At 34.9% G+C, this 17,216-nt stretch overlaps 1 protein-coding gene across 2 annotated transcripts in view; it reads right to left on the reverse strand.

Annotated features, from left to right (window-relative positions):
• Positions 1–2,262: 2,262 nt before the first annotated feature.
• Positions 2,263–17,216, reverse strand: part of LOC149799007 (tumor necrosis factor ligand superfamily member 6-like) — a 58,180-nt gene continuing 43,226 nt past the window's right edge. Inside the window, exon 5 of one of the 2 annotated variants that reach the window (XM_089957954.1) lies at positions 2,263–2,641. In XM_089957954.1, the coding sequence (XP_089814080.1) occupies positions 2,595–2,641 (47 nt within the window). In that variant the 3' untranslated portion in view covers positions 2,263–2,594. Of the gene's footprint in view, positions 2,642–12,393; positions 12,483–17,216 lie in introns of those variants that run through there. The other variant, XM_089957953.1, reaches the window with a different exon arrangement.

Genomic DNA, 17,216 nt, shown 5'->3' on the forward strand with positions numbered 1-17,216 from the left:
TATTTGAACCCATTTGTTGGTCTAGTATAGCAAACATTGCCATTTGAGGACCTTGTGTATCTATGTATGTGTGTATGCCATATCTGAAAGATATTTTTACTGGATTGTAGGTATACAAGCAAAATATGATAGATTATAAACAGACAGACATTGTACCCTTTGACCTCTATGAACTTGATCTGTTCTGTTTCTATTCAACCTGTAAACTTTATCAATGACATCTCAGGAATAATTGTGGTATGTCTTGTGTTCCTGTCTTTAGCATAATATTGGCTGCTATGTTGAGAAAATACAATATGCATTTTTAAAATAGCCCACTTTTCCTCATGGGTTGGGGTTTGGGGGCTTGTGTCCGACTTTGGGACCAACAAATACTGCCCTGTGGAAGAAATGCTTACTAATTATTCAAAAGGACTGTTTAGATGCTAACTATTTCAATGTTTCACCTATACCACCAAAATTAAATTGTACAAACAATAACACTTGTTTGATATTTATGGTTCTGCTCTGGTTATTAAATACTTCTGAAACCGGGACTGGTATAAGGTAAAGTTGCGTGCATTTGCAACAAGTTCAGTGGAGAAAATGTTGACATACCTCTATGCAACTTTCATTTAATGTGACTAAAATTTCTTAATATGTTGCATTTGAGAAACAACAGGCTGCCTAAAGAAGGCAGTTGATCAAAATGGCTGCTCCCACTTGCTCGTGAAATGAAATTGAAAGAGCCCAAAGTACACTACCGGTAACTTTAGCAGTTATTAAAATAGGGAAAATGAATTTTGTCAGAGTAGACAGTACTCATCAATATGTGTTCATCTCACTCATTATCAAACCTATGCAACAGCTTAATGATATAAGTAGGTATTCCAAGTCTGATCAAAATCAGATTAGAAATATGATATCCAGAGTGGTAACAAGTTCAGCCAAACAGGTGCAAGATCACCTTATTAATATGCGTTGATCTCATTCACTATCAAATCCATCTGAGATCTGTGAGATCTGGATGATATATGCGTATATTCCAAGTCTGATCAAAATCAGATCAGAAATCTAGCCTCCAGAGTGGTAACAAGGTCAGCCAATCAGATGCAAAGGATTATTTGTGTGGATCTTACTCAATACCAAATCTATTCAAGATCTTGATGATAAAAACCCTTACTGCTTGTCAGATAAATATCTAATTAGAAAAACGGCTTCCTGAGAGGTAACAAGATCAGCCAATTTGATGCAAGATCACGATATTAATATGCGTGGATCTCATTCATTGTTAATTTGAACTTGACCTTTAATGACATGCACCCCACCGCCACACTAATGAGCATGAACAACTGCAACATTTCCAAGAGTAATTTTTTGTAATGTATAGATGGTTAAAAGTATGTCCTGGAAGCATTTATAATGCAGGACCTTCCAGGGCCTTTGCCTCCTGGTCACCACCATAGTTTCCATCCTACTGACCCTATGCCTACTTGTTTACACTCCCCAACATTATTCCTGGATCTGCCACTGTTGACCAAGATCTTGATGATTTAAGCATATATTCCAAACCTGATCAAAATCGGACTAGAAATGTGGCCTTCAGAGTGGTAACAATCTAAGACAATCAGATGCAAGATTATCTGATTAATATATTTAGCTCTTACTCTTCCATCCAAGATCTTAATGATATAAACCCATATTGCGATTTCTGATTAAAATAAAATAAAAGAACATGGCTTCCATAGGTGGTAACAAGCTCAACCAATCAAATGCAAGTTCACCTTACTAGCATGCATGGATCTTGGTCATTAACAATCTTGTAAGAGATCTTAATGGTATAAGGATATATTCCAAGTTTGATCAAAATCGGATAAAAATATATGGCCTCCAGAGTGGCAACAAGTTTAGCCAATCGGGTGCAAAATCAACTCATTAATATGCATGCATTTCACTTATTAGAGATTTTGATGATAAAAACCTATATTCCATGTTTGACTGAAATTGGATCAGAATACGGACTCCAGGATGGTAAGAAGCAACTGTCGACAGACGGATGCAGGACCTTGCAATGGCATACCTGCCATATTTCCAGATGGTTATTCAGACTCAAAAAGGTGTTTTTAGGTCGGGGTGGGTGGGTGGGCAGTACGATCACCCCCACTACAAGCAAGATCATCCAATTCAGAATAAACTCTTTTTCATATAAACCTATAGAAAATTACTGGAAATTCAAACCTGAATACAAGAAAATAACACGTGGTTTTTTTTAAAGCATTTAATACGCTTACAAACAAAATATAGTTGGTTCACTTAGCATTGTCAAATATCATTACCAAACAAACACACGTGTACACTCACAGAATCACAACTACACAGACATTTAAAAAAATGCAAAGTTTCTGTCTTTAAAATCTAATGGACATTGCAATATAGTCTTAATTAAATGCAGTCTATCAATAGTCCAGTTGGGGGTTTGAAAATAGTAATGTCATTTGTGTTTGTCTTTGCACTCATTTGAGACTGGATGGCACTGTTGTTCAAAGTTCCCTGCTGGATTCTCTGAGCGAATTCTGGTCAGAACTGAGATGTTCTTGCCGACCATAATACTGGCACTATCGTAACTGTATTCGATGCAGTGTGACCACGTGATATGCTGGTTCTATAGAAAAAAGAAAACAAAATGTATTAGGGGATGAATCTTTTGTTTCCATATTCCTTGTAATTTTATTATTTTATCTGTTGTTTGATGATATAAAATAGGGGTTCATGGCTGCTTATTACACAACTGATATTCCTATTTGTCTCTTGTGTGATGATGTCTACACTGACAACCAATCACACTTGTGTTAAATGAATCAAGCAATTGAAAAAATAAACAATCATAAATACCCTTCTAATACATTTTGATATCCAATAAAATACAATGAAACATGATAATACATCTACTGAAATCTTTCTGACAGTGTTATGCATTCACTATCATACACATATTTAATCATGCATGCCGACACTGTCACGTGGTGACCTGCACAAAAATAGCAATCAAAACAAAAAGAGAACACGGCATATCCTCCATGACCACTGTCACATAATTAGTTATTGGTAAGTTCATGATTACATTCAATATTTCTTGCTAAGTAAGCAGATGTATTCTCCGAGATAATTTTGTACCTATTCATGACTGATTAAGATAAATCTGACTTGTTCAATTACCTATAAACACACTGAGACTGTTACTTGAAAATAAACTAACAGTTCTCTTTATATTGTGTCTGAAAACATAAATTCATGAAAAATTGTTTTGTGACATATCATCTCAAAATTATACTGCATTAAAAATTATTTTGGCAAACAATTTTTGGTGTCTGAAAACCAACAGCCTCCAAAGACACAGAGAAAATAAACATTTTTTAAATGGTCTGATAGGTATTGACACTGCTACACAATCTAGTTAAAAAGTGCATGGTGTATGGATCAGATGTAATGTCAGTATTTATCCTTGCACAACTGTTTAAGTATATGTATTTAGTAAGTCCATGTAAAAAGCTTTCATTTCTCTTTTATCTTCTACTTTGTGGCTGTATGGTGCTTAAACGATTGTTAAAACATGAGGGCCAAATAACTGCATGGGATAATTATGGACACCTCATGTCCGATGACTGACATACCGAGTTGGCAAATAGTCATTTGAACCCATTTGTTGGTCACGTTTAGCAAACATTGCCATTTGAGGACATTTTTCTATGTACGTATGTATGTGTGTCAGTGTGTATGTCATGTCTGAAAGAAATTTTTTATTGGTAGGTAGGTATTTGAGCAAAATATGATAGATTAAAAACAGACAGACCGATAGATTAATAGCAATTTTTAAAAATTATATCTAAGTTTTCCAATTATTGAACATACTTTATTATTATTATGAATATTATTATAATTATATCATTATTATTATTATTATTATTATTATTATTATTATTATTATTATTAAATATAATTTGGAAATCACTGAATATATCAGTAACAGTTATTAATATAATCCGTCTATCTTTATTTAACATCCACAGCACCCAAATACCTGAGATGCTATTTCAATATGATAAAATTGCCATGGGTATGAATGGCCCAAGGGGATGAATTCTTAAGGAATTAACTATCCGGGGACAAATTGGCTGAGGATGAGTTGTTCTTGAACACATATCATTTTCTTAAACAACTTGCCAAAAGGTGATGTCATGTATGTGACATTTATGGCCAATAAACAATGACATGATATTTTACCAACAGACAACCCATCAACAACACACACAAAAGCTGACACCTGCCAACAATTTGTTGCACTGTATAACAATAATGAAGAAAAGTCACCAGGTTATTAACAGCATGAATAGATTTTACTTTAAATATAAGTATACTTGGGTAAATATTACAAACATAAAAAAGTCAACAACATTCGAGCTGCAGTGAAAAGCATATTTATTCTACGGTATAGTTTTGATAATGGTAAATGTACATCATCAAGCTATAGTAATTGCAGGCAAATGTATCAGATTTGATTGGTGTTGTGTGACATATCAACACATGAAGGTTATGTTGTGCTTAGGCAATGGGAGTTATACACCTTAACCAAGGATACAGCGAGGAAGACACAAAGCAAACATCGTGGTGACCAAGACTAGGGAAGTATGTGATGTCATTCATTAGTACCAAAGTTTTGATCTTTTGATAAAACAGTGAATTGTTAGAAGTAGATGAAATTGGTAAAGTGCTAGGTTACTTTATTAAAATAGTGATTGGATTTTAAACTTAATGAGTGGAACAGAGAATTAAATTACATGATGTACCAAGAGGGCCCCTGAACATAAAAACAGGTGTGCCAAAGAAAGAAATCATGTGGTGTTGGCATGGTTGCACTGTCAATATAAAGTTCTGATAAAATATTCTAAAATAAAAAAAAAACAACAGCATTTGCAATCTGGCAACTCTACCTGTTATAAAAACAAGTATCATGAGATCTTTAGAAGTTATTTACACAAGAACAAGAATCAAGATAAAAAAGAAAAACAACACGGTCTTTCTTGATCTAATGACTCGGCCAAAATCTATTAGTTTATTTGTCAGACCTTGTTCTTACCAATACTACTGATAGTAATCCTTCTTCAGCTGCCATGAATTAAGGGCCTAAATTACCCAAACTGATTGGCTGGCAAAGGTGCTTAAAGGCACGTCATCACATTTTGACTATTCAGTGCTAAAGCTGAGGTAGTCAAGTTCTTTGCTCCGAGACCCACAACAGCCAACCCAGTTAATCGAGGCAGAATTCAAACTGGCGACCCAATGATCATGAATCCAGCATACTAACTATTGAGTCACTACCCAATTAACTGGGCGGGAATGGTGTCATGTTAAAACCCGTCTCAGACACACAACAGCCAACCCAATTAATCGGTGCAGGATTCAAAGTGGCGACCCAAGGATCATGCATCCAGCATACTAACCATTGAGTTACTTCCCAAGTAACAGGGAAGGAACAGTGTCATTTTGAAACTTGTCTAAAGTAAGTGCCAAATAAGCTTACATTGGCATTTTTTTATTATTTTGTTTTATCAAGAGGTATAATTCAGTTTGAAAACAAACTATACAAACCTAACATTTTAGTATATTCCAATAAGATGATCATAATTTGGATAAGTCCATTCTGCAAAATTATTATGGTATATGAAGATTTTCAATGGAATATAGCACAACAATGCTGGACAGTTAACATAGTAATTTCCAGTTGCATGGGTTGTCCCAGTAGGTAGCAAAATTATAGCATATGTGATGCAACTGTAACATCCCTTGCTGTCCAACTTTGATGCAATGCATAAATTGTTTTTCCTTTACTAAAATAAATGTGGTGTAGTCCTATCAAGACAGTAGCATTTCAATGTAATTACTTTGCAAATTGATTGTACAGCTGATGTTATTCAGGTGCTAAGGAAGAAAAACGTGGGTATTGGATTATTTACCACCACCAATAATTGGCTTCCTATTGGCCTTTTCAATACGTTTACACGATTTCCTCTTCCCTGCACCCCACCCCCAACTCCGAGTGTTGGAGCCTTTCACTGTACTGTATCTGTACCTGCGTGATACTCACAATCCCCTTGAAAGAGTATAATTTGGAGAGTGCAGTTGACAGTACATGGAGTGAACATATTGTTTCCTTTTTTAATAAAATAATTAGTATACAGTAAAGACGAAACATTCGTGGCTAGAGGCCAGTTATTACGATATTTTAAAAGATATCACTCAAAATGCGTTATGTTAAGAGTTATAACTGCTCAATACTTCTTCTATAATAATAAATATTGCCTATATATATATATATATATATATATATATATATATATATATATATATATATATATATATATATATATATATATATATATATATATATATATATATACCTACGATTATATTTATAGCTTACTGCATTGGTATGGGATAATATGAACCAGTTGTTCAGATGGAATGCTGCACGACATTGAGAGTGCAGTATATCTATCCGACAAAACGAATGCATATATTTCCATACAATTGCAGTAACCTTTTTATTATTTGCTCATTTTTCTTTATTCTACCTATGGCTTAATTATATAAACAAAATACACTGCAAGAAACAAAGTAACTGAATGCATGCCGTATTCCAGACTAAATGCACAGGCGCAGTTTCATCATTACAAAACAACAACATTATTAATGCGCACATAACTCCGCCCAGATAAATTTTAACTTAGTCGCGCGCTAGACATAACGATTGAAAGAAATTGGCGTTTTGGTCTACTTTAAGTTGAAATTTAGATTCATATTGTGAATAAATGCGCTTTGCAACAACTTTTCCATTTGATCTGGAATGAGTAGATTTTGGTATTTTTGTCGATTTTACGAAATATTTATGGACTGGATTCATCTGTGCAAATTCTATATGAAATACATCGGATTAAAATAGCGAGGGAGAAGCGTGTTGACATCTGCAAGTGTGTTTCTGTTCTAACATTGAATATTTGAAATCATAATGTGGGAAAAATATGAAGTCTTTCAATTGCAATTATCAAAAAGACGCTGTGGATTTAATGTTTATTTCATTTCGAGTGCAGTAATGAGAATGTAATTGCACTTGGAATATAGTCGAAATTACACTACAATTTTGAAATGTGTAATCAAACTTGAGAACCCATGACATGGCTCATGTAATTCGGATTGGCAAAGTAAGAAAGGAAATTCAGGATGTAAAACTGTAAGTATATTTTTTGCCATTCTTATTACCAGCTATAGAAGACAGTTTATGCCTTGTCACTTGCATATTATTTGTAGGTACCCATCAATTGTATGAAATCTGGCATATAACGCCTTAATCCGAAACATTGTATCAAAAAATTTTACGCGGAATCTATCAAAGCAGCTGGAATTTTGCAGCCCACGAAACATCTGCTTTAGTTCACTCAGAAACAAATGTAATCAACCAAAACGTAAACCACCTACTACGTGAGTGTACATGATTTGTTTACAAAAAGTGCTGGCCATCTGCGTCCATTGTTTGTTTACAATGAAAGTAGCTCCTTTATGAGTCCAATATGAAGTTGCTCGCGAGTTCAGTATCGTAAAATACTGAACGATTCTGACAATGCAAAGTTAATGGGGAAAACAAAGGGTTCTTTTACTATATTACTTTTATGAAACGAACCTTAGATCGTGAGGCATGCAAAGTCAAATATGAACCATCAGTTAAAGGCAGAACAATTTAAGACCGGTCTCTTTTTCTCTTTAATTATGGCGATATCAGCGCCATTTATCAAATAGAACGTGGGAAAAATGTTGATGCGTCTTTTTCGATATATGTTATTCTGAAGAAGCAAAAACTGTTCTATGATGCTAGAGGAAATTTCTGTGAATTCAAACTTTCCACTCTATCGAATGCTTCGACATTTTATATTCCTCTATAATAGATTGTACACCAACTGGGATTAGAGATTGTTAAATCAACAGGAGCATGTCACGGTGTGACTTCGAACCCATGATCTGTTTTGCGGCATTTCTGACATCTTGGCCTCGTTGATCTAAAGGAATAATCACGACGTCTATGAAAATGCATTTGCTGTTTCTTTCATGTTCGTATTATGAGACGCATGTAATTGAGCCATGGTTGGCAGTTCATATTTAATGTATATGCCCATCTCATACATTCCTATATTAAATACAGGGCCTGTGCTACCATATAGGCAAACTAGGCAGCCACCTAGGGCACTGATTTCAGGGGGCGCATTTCTCCAAATCAACAACAGTTTTGAAAAATAAATAAATAAATTTCAGTTTTATTGAGGGTCGTTTTTTTATCCTGGTTTATTTCATACAGGGACAAATAATCGGGTAGATTCAGTCTGACCGAAACACCAGGCTGACCGGAACAAGAAAAATGAGTGAGTGAAAATCGCGCGTATACGAAACTTTCAGGACGTAATTATGTTCGCGTGTTTTTATAGGCCACGAGTTATTGCTATTGCATTGAGGACCCTTCTCACACTTCCAGTATCAGTGGCAAGTGGTGAGCGTAGTTTCTCAAAGCTCAAGCTTATAAAATCTTACATTCGCTCTACAATGTTGCAAGAGAGACTAGTTGGCTTGGCAACTATATCAATTGAACATGCTCAGGCTTCATCACTTGATTTAGCTGAATTGGTTAAAAACTTTGCTGAGGAAAAGGCACGCAAAGTGAGATTTTGAATTGTCTTTCTGTCTGTATTTATCCCTCAGCCAAATTTGGTTTCAGGTGTATTAGTATTGAGTGTTTGTTCAACTGTTAGTTCATCACTAATGTCTATCTTTATGTTTGTTTATTCTTGTCTTAATTTTGCAGATAAAATAGTATCAATTAGTGCTTTTTGGGGGTTGTCCGGACATTTGAGCACAGAGGGGTAATTTAAAAAAAAATTACCCTTGGTCTCTGCTCAAATGTTGAAATTTTTATAAAAAAAATTATTGTTTATAAATTTTAAAATTGATATTTTCGGGGGGGGGGGGGGGCGCCAGAATCTAACCTTGCCTAGGGCGCCAGATAGTAGTTTGACGCCGGCCCTGATTAAATATAAACATTTAAGGACATAAATAACTAAGGCATGACGACATATATGATGAGGGTGTAATAACCAAGGCATCCGAATATTTATCTGAAGTCGTTCATTATAATATTTTCTTTGGTCTTTGGAACAACATCGGTATTTTGTGTCATGTGATACGCATAACATAATCTTATATCTGATATTATTTTAAATGAAATTTATTAAATACGTTAAACAGTGTCACCTTTATCCGGTTTTTAATCATGTATTTTTTTAGATTTCAATTGAAATAAGCGCTCGTTTAAAACTTCCTATTATTCTTCATTTCGTGTATCATGTCATTATAATAATTTGTTGAAATATGCCTTGCTTAAAAAAGAACAAGAGAAAGATTTCTATGCCACGTTAGCATTGCTTCATCATAATAACCATGCTCTACTTTATTATTAATGTCTACTTTACTCGGCTGGCAGATAATCCTAGGCCCAAATAAAAGCTAACACTACTATCTGGTTGGTGATAATCGATGTCATGAAAAAATTCATAGGTATGTATAGTACACAACTCTGAGAGAGAATTAAAAGTTGATTGTTTTTTCAGGCAATCATCGTAGGAGAATAACTGAAGTAACCAGAATTATCTGTCTTAAATCACGCATTATTTTTATGGAAAAGGAAAGCCAGTTTAAAAGTACATATACTAGCAGAGAAATAGTGTAACATAATCTTATATAAAGGTATTGAAGTTTGACTCGTTTTTGCGGTTAGAAATATAGTCCTAAATATAACAGCTTTAATCTTGAAAAAAAATGTTTGTAGGAAACCTACTGATCTGTCCACACAAAATATTCGGTGAGCTAATCTGTGCGACAAGTAAAACATTTCCTAAATCGTTATTGGTCATCAGTGATGTGGTCACACGAATGTATGATGCAGTAAAAATATAGTATCACAATGACCCTAAACTTGTTTCAGCTAGATTATCCAAAATATTCCTCAAAGCCTTTTCATACAGTTCAATTCACATGAAAAATGTTAATAGTGAGGCAAATAAGATAGAGTTCAATCGTATTGTTACACGCACACGGGTATTTACTTGACCGAGCGGTTGTCAAACCCTGGCGCGATTCTCGCTAGAAGTCATAAGTTTCCCCGACTTTCCAAAGACTTCCATACAACCTCAGTTGTAAATCAGAAAGCCCGACGTGTCCATTCTGTACCTAAATTTTCCTCTAATTAATGCAAGACCACAGATAAACCAAACTGCCAACTATCTATCAACCGTACATCTGCGTGTTTTGGCTTCATTATGTTTCCGTACCACCAACCGTTCACGCCTTAGAACATATATGAGTACTCCCTAACAATGGGAATTATTTTAACTCCGCCACCTTAGGCCAGTCAATGTATGCTTTCCAGGCACATTTCGCCGATGTAACTGCACCATATTCGCCCACATGGCGACATAAACGGTGTCTGTCAAGTCCCTTTTTATTTATGCCCTCGTGTAATTTACCGGTTTAATACCGTAAGTACTGTCCTTGCAGTCACGCTACCAATGTATACCATTAGATTTTAATATGTACTATTTTACGACAGGGACATTCATTCGGTTTTGGTCGGAATTCACTGCTAGTGAACCAGGACATCATGGAAACACACTAACACTTCACTCCGTGACGTTTGCTCCTATTAATTAGCTCATTAGTTCGGGCCAGGAATATTTCCATGGCGCCGAATTCCAATAATTAAACAAGTAATCACACAAATCTAAGAAATGCTTAAAACGGGGCACTACAACCAAGTGCACATACTCTAAATTTACTACAGTATTCATGATGCAAAACTGTATAAAGTGTCAATTAAGTGTTTGAAAGGGGTATGGGAGATCCGCATCTTTTAATTATATCTGTACAAGACAAATACATTTCTGAATATATGATGTGATGTGATGTGATTTTGATTTCTAACGTAGCTTTAACAATTTTTCAGTCATATCGCTACGATGTTTGCAATGTGGCAGTTTATAGTGATGTCTAGCACTGGGGCATAATGCCGCAGACATGTAGCATGATGTCCCACCCAGTCACATTATCCTGACACCAGGCCGACCAGTCCTAACACTAACCTCTTAATGCTGAACGCCAAGCGAGGCAGCTGTTAGTATCATTTCTTAAGTCTCTGGTATGACTCGGCCGGGGATCGAACCCACGACCTCCCGCATCCGAGGCGGACGCTCTAACCACTAGGCCCACTTTTGTAATATTTATTTTCTGGATGCCTCGAAAAGATGAATAGGAATACATTGAATTTCAAACGTGCCCTGAATATTTACCTCAATACACGGGGCATAATTCATATCTAGTTGTAAACAATTATATTTATTGTGTTAAATCAAATTAATTCTAATTTCCTTTCGTAATCTTAATGAATTATGGAAGGCTTAAGGTCTCTACAACAACCTTAAATATATGCATTGTTTGTTAATATGGGATTATGGTCATTCCATATAAAAGAAAACGTTTCATAGAAAATTATTTTATTGTAAACAGCTAGAAATTTTTAAACAATTAATATGGAGATATATATATATATATATATATATATATATATATATATATATATATATATATATATATATATATATATATATATATATATATATATATATATATATATATATATATATATATATATATTCAGATGACAAGTTTCATGTTTAATTTCGTTAGGGATATAATTTTATAGTTGTTTACTGTATGGCATTGGACAACAAAATAAATTATTGAAAAGATATTTGTATTTTATAAATGGTGGTGTCTTTACAAACTAATCAAGCAACTACAACCTCAGCTGAAACAAAGGGTAGAATTACACTTGATGCACATCGAATGTAGTATCATTACTTAGACCTTTATTCCTTTCAGGGAAAATCAATTTGAGCGACATGACTTAAATGTACAATGGGTTACTAAATTTAAGAAGGTTGTCGTGTTCATTGCTGTTAGGAAAAATTACATTGTTACGAGCCTATGCTTTTAAAATAAGTAAACGAAAAGAGTGAAAAGCAACAAGCTTTGTAAAATCCAACAAATAATTTTTTCCCTAGAAAAGGAGAAAAGAATATAATGAAAAGGTACTTACGGTTTTACGAACTAAATCCCAAATAATCTTAGAATTACAAACACAAGTCCTAATAAGTTATAGTCCTGAATAGAATTCATATAAGTCCAAATTAAATCCAAAACTGAAGGTGATGATGTGTCTGTGATACCTCCTAGAGTGTTGATGTGTCAACAGTCTTTTGTTGAATCACAGTAATATAATCACAGGTTTGAATTCACTATAAATCCCAGTAATTGTCTCCATCCAAGACTTTTATCAGAGCTCCTTTGTACTTCTTTGAATTAAAAAAATTTGTGAAATAATTTTCAGCCATATTGGACACAGCATAAAATACGACTTGAAAGTGCTAGATCTTAAAGCACGACAGAAAAATCCTCCCAGTTACATGATAATATAGTTCCCTGCTTAAAATCAGGTAACAATTAGCATTTTCTAAAAGTAATATTAGCTAATGGAAATTATCCTTTTAGAATGATCTTAATGTTTGCAAAATACAAATATTAATTATAATTAGAAACCAGAATCTGGACTATGTCAAATACAGTAAGGAAATTCCAAGACCTAGACTTAGACCAAAATAGACATATATACTTATATTAATAACAATTCTGATTTTAAACTCATACACATAAAGAATAATGTAGCTATGTATTAGTTGTTTACATAAAAAAGTGAAAGCAGGTCAAGCATAAATCAAATCAGTTTTGGACAAGGTCAAGTCCAACATACAATGTTATATTACAGTGAAAGTTTTAAAAAAGTACTGACTAACAAACTGTAAATTAAATATACATAACAACATACATGCAGTTATTGATGCATACGCCCATTTAGAATTATATTAAAACTAGTTCTTGATATAAGCAATGAATCAGTCTCGGTGCTGAAGCTAAAACAGCTTAGTATGATGATGTTTCTATTAAGGTAAAAATTAATGACAGTACTTGCTTCCTTTTGCAACATTTTAGCAACAAACTTTACAGTATAGAATGTGGCTTGAATACAAGGAGAAAGAAGGGAGTCACTATTATTTTACAAAGGACAATTAAAAAACTGCAGCAAGTGCATGCGACGAATAAGATCAAACTTCCAAACCTATAGGCAGGAGATGAACTTCATCAGGAGATGAATTTCATATGGAAAAGTCTTAAATAGAAAAGACTCATTATATCAACGTTATAATAGAAAACTTTCATCTAATAAGACAAAGAGAAGAGCAAGATAACTGGATCAAAGTTGTGGGCTGTTCAAATCTGTATCCGAGAGAAGGTGAAGAAGAGTAATGTCATAATTAAAAAAGTGTAAAAGGAAGGTATGGGATTAATATTATATACATAGACATTTATCTTTCTTTCTATGTGTCCCGCTGTGAGATCGAAACTCGTGGCACCCCAACCTTTTTATATTTGTTTCTACTTATTTAATTAAATTTTTTGTTGAAACTTCTTTCTTTTAACCTCACGCGTCACGTTTTTTCAATGTTTCCTTTATATTTTGAAACTGTCTTTTATGACTCCCGTCCAGGATTGGCAATTAAGCTAGTTTTGAGATAAAGCAACATGTGCTATGGCACTATTTTAAGGAATCAAATCATAATTTAATTTATCTCACACGGCTTTATAATTAAGTTATGTTAATATAGACGCATCAAGAAACAAAACCTTTGGCCGAAAAGGTGTTTTAGCAATGATAGCATAATTGTTTGAGCCAGGTTACCTAGCCGTTTGTCCAGCATATGGACTGGCACATGTTTTGCATGTCAAAATATATGTATTGCATACATGGTTAGATATCCTAACTTTTGAGTTATAATAAAGCTAAGTAATGTATACGAACTTTAGAACTCTTTGGTTTCGATCCAAAATTGGATCGATATCTCGGAAGTTCAACATGACATGAAATATTCCTATTCGATGTTTTCAGTCTATCGTATCCGGGTCGCAGTCATAAAATAACAAACATGACACGAAGTATTCTTTGGCTTTATTGGAAATCTTGGACCACACCGATTTCATGCAAAGTATCCCAAACAACGTCGATGTCGTGCAAATTGTATTACCATGTAAGATTGAACTGATTTTTGTTCAGCTGATCTATCAATCAGTTTGTAGAGCTACTTTAGATTCTCAACTATCCGATAATTAGCCTTTTTTCTACCTTGTAGTTATACTGAACAATCTAGTTATTTCCGGGTTGCTTTCATGACTTGAATATTGAGTTTGAACTATGTCGTCGTAGTTTTGTGATGAGTCATTCCTACTCTTTTGCAAAATTGGTGACAAAGGTTTAGTTCTTTCCAAGACAAATGTGCATGTGGCCAGTAAACAAACATCGTTATTACCGTTGCGTCTTTGGACAAATTCGATGTTTCGATTCATCCTATAATAGTGGTGGAGAATACTATATAAAACCTGTATCGAATATTTTTCATATTAATATATTCAAAGGTTAAGCTGATTAAACGTTGAGACATTGGTTTAAAAGCATGCATTCGATTTCATCATGATTATGTTTTGGTCTCTGCATTCTCGGACATATCGTTATATGAACAGTTATTCTTAACTAAGGAATATAATTTGAGACTATCTATTACCTTCTATTCCATAAACACGGTATTGTCCTATAAAACAAATATGTCACCGTCATTTTGTAGCAAATGGTATATGTGTAGAATTAAGCTTGACTGCTATCGCTAAAGCATGCGTTGGAACATTTTAATGCAGAACACATCGGAACAAAAATGCACACCATTTCACATGGCATTCTTTTATCTATGTTATTTGTAACAAGTGGTATGATTTGACAGGCATTAGACATATTCGTTGCGTGTCATTCGATTTCTTTAGTGATCCATTCAACAAGCAATGGCCACTAACAACAACTATACAAAAAGTAGCAGTTTCGTTTCGTCCCATCTATCATGTGACACTTTTTATCTCTTTTGGAGTAATTAGGACGAAATATCAGACATTTTAATGACATCAGCGAAGTCTGAGAGCACTCGTGACTCAGTCTGAAACATTGTCTAAACTTGTCTCTGAATATTCAAGGAACCGATTAATACATTTCAGCAAAGCCATCATATATTGCATGCATATATCCGGTAAATGTTTAAGCAACATTCTACATTTAAGTTACAACTGTAGGATTTTATGAACAAGAAAAGAACGAATTTATCAAGGACGTTGCGTCCGATGTTTTTTTCAACATTTATGATTGACGGCGGTGGAACATGTATTGATTCCACAATGGACGACAATTAAGCATATGCTTTCGTTAATAATCTTGTTGATGAGAACAAGTACATCTTCGGAATAAAATTTATTGCTGAACATGTTAGTGAAGATGGTCCGACTTGGATTATTCCTGATAAACTCGACCCTTTTAAAGAATCACGGCGACATAAACAATAAGCAGGTATTTTCACCGGAATTGACAAACCACACTACAGTAACGTATATCCAGTTTCCGCAGTTGTTAATGCGCTTCATCGTTTGAATGAACCAGACATAGCTGCCCTTGCTCCGATGAAAACAGGCTCCCTAAATTGCGTGGTTCAACGCGTTAGATAACATTTTGCAAACTTAAAACGCGGGAATGGACTTACATAATCAAGAATTAAAACAAAATAACTGGGATAACTCTCTTACTAACGGATCTAATATAAATGACGTGGTTATTGTAGAAAAACTTTAAAGGTTCTAATAATGGTAAAAACAATAGCCAATGAGAATTTGTATAACAATAACAATCCAATCGTCTCTGGGATTAACAATATCAGATACCAACATCTGGATTGTCGATGATCGCATAGAATGGTCAAATTTAGTTTATATGGCTGTGTCTAGAGTAACAAAACTATCTCAATTACACAGCGTTGTCTACATGGTGGAGCCGACAACAGCGGCACAAACAGCAACAGCGTCACTAGGGATTATCAACTCAGTGAGGACAAAATTGACAAATTATGCGCGAGATGATGAAACAAAATTACGCCAGTTTGATCTTGATGTTGAATCTATCATGACGCTGAAAGACAAAATAAAATCACTGAAACTGCTGCACCACAACAATGTTGTACAAATATTTTCCTTGTGAGGTACGACAATTTAGCGTGGACAGAATCGATAGGAGTCTCGATCACACACGCAAAAATGTCTCTCTGACATGTTCTGATTGTGACAGACGTAGATAAGCATCGTTCCTGAACGAGTGTGACTCTTGTTAGCGTTTTTTGTCAGCGCGTGTAGGTCGTTTCCGCTATCGTCTGCGACGCCGTATCCAATCTGGTGGTAACTGGGTGTTCTCAATAAATACCTGTAATTGTTCACGTACAAATCCTGTTTGAGGGGCTGTTGAACCCTGTCTGTGTTTTGGTGGCTGCGTAGTAGATTCTACCACGCTGAAAATTTTATGTACTGTTACACTCCACATGGAATCGGCTGCTCTTGGTGTACCCTCAAGTTCACCAAGTTGATATAAATACCTTACTGTCACTTTACTACACAACACTAGTTGTTGCAGCTGGTCTCGTTATTTTCGTCGTGGTATGTGCTTTTTCTCAATTGCATAGGCGGGTTTCATGTTAATTCCGCTCGTGGCCTCGTTGTTTAACGGGGCCACCACATGGGGTAGTCTCGCAATCCATTCACGAGATCTGTCCTGAACGTGCAGAATTCTTTGGCATATTGATGCCCAAAGAGTCGCTGTGCAAGTGTTTGATTATATCGTTCAATGGTCGTTATTTATCGCGGTATGTCCACGTCTGATTTTAACGTGCTGTTGCTGCATCAGCGTCATTACTTCACCGAGAAATTCTTTGCCAGGATCAACATGTAGCATTTGTGGCAAGCGCAGAGGTCTTTACGCATAAATTCGTTCTAACGCTGTTGTGACTTCAGTTGCTGTTTTAGACGATTAAAGTTCAGCCTTTCTTGTATCTACTTGCAACATCTACGTCAGTAAACGCGTATTTGAATGTGTGCTGTTTATGTACGTCATGTGGCAA

Source organism: Sinohyriopsis cumingii, chromosome 5 (assembly GCF_028554795.1).
Source record: "Sinohyriopsis cumingii isolate HCF-2022 chromosome 5, ASM2855479v2, whole genome shotgun sequence".
NCBI lineage: Eukaryota > Metazoa > Mollusca > Bivalvia > Unionida > Unionidae > Sinohyriopsis > Sinohyriopsis cumingii.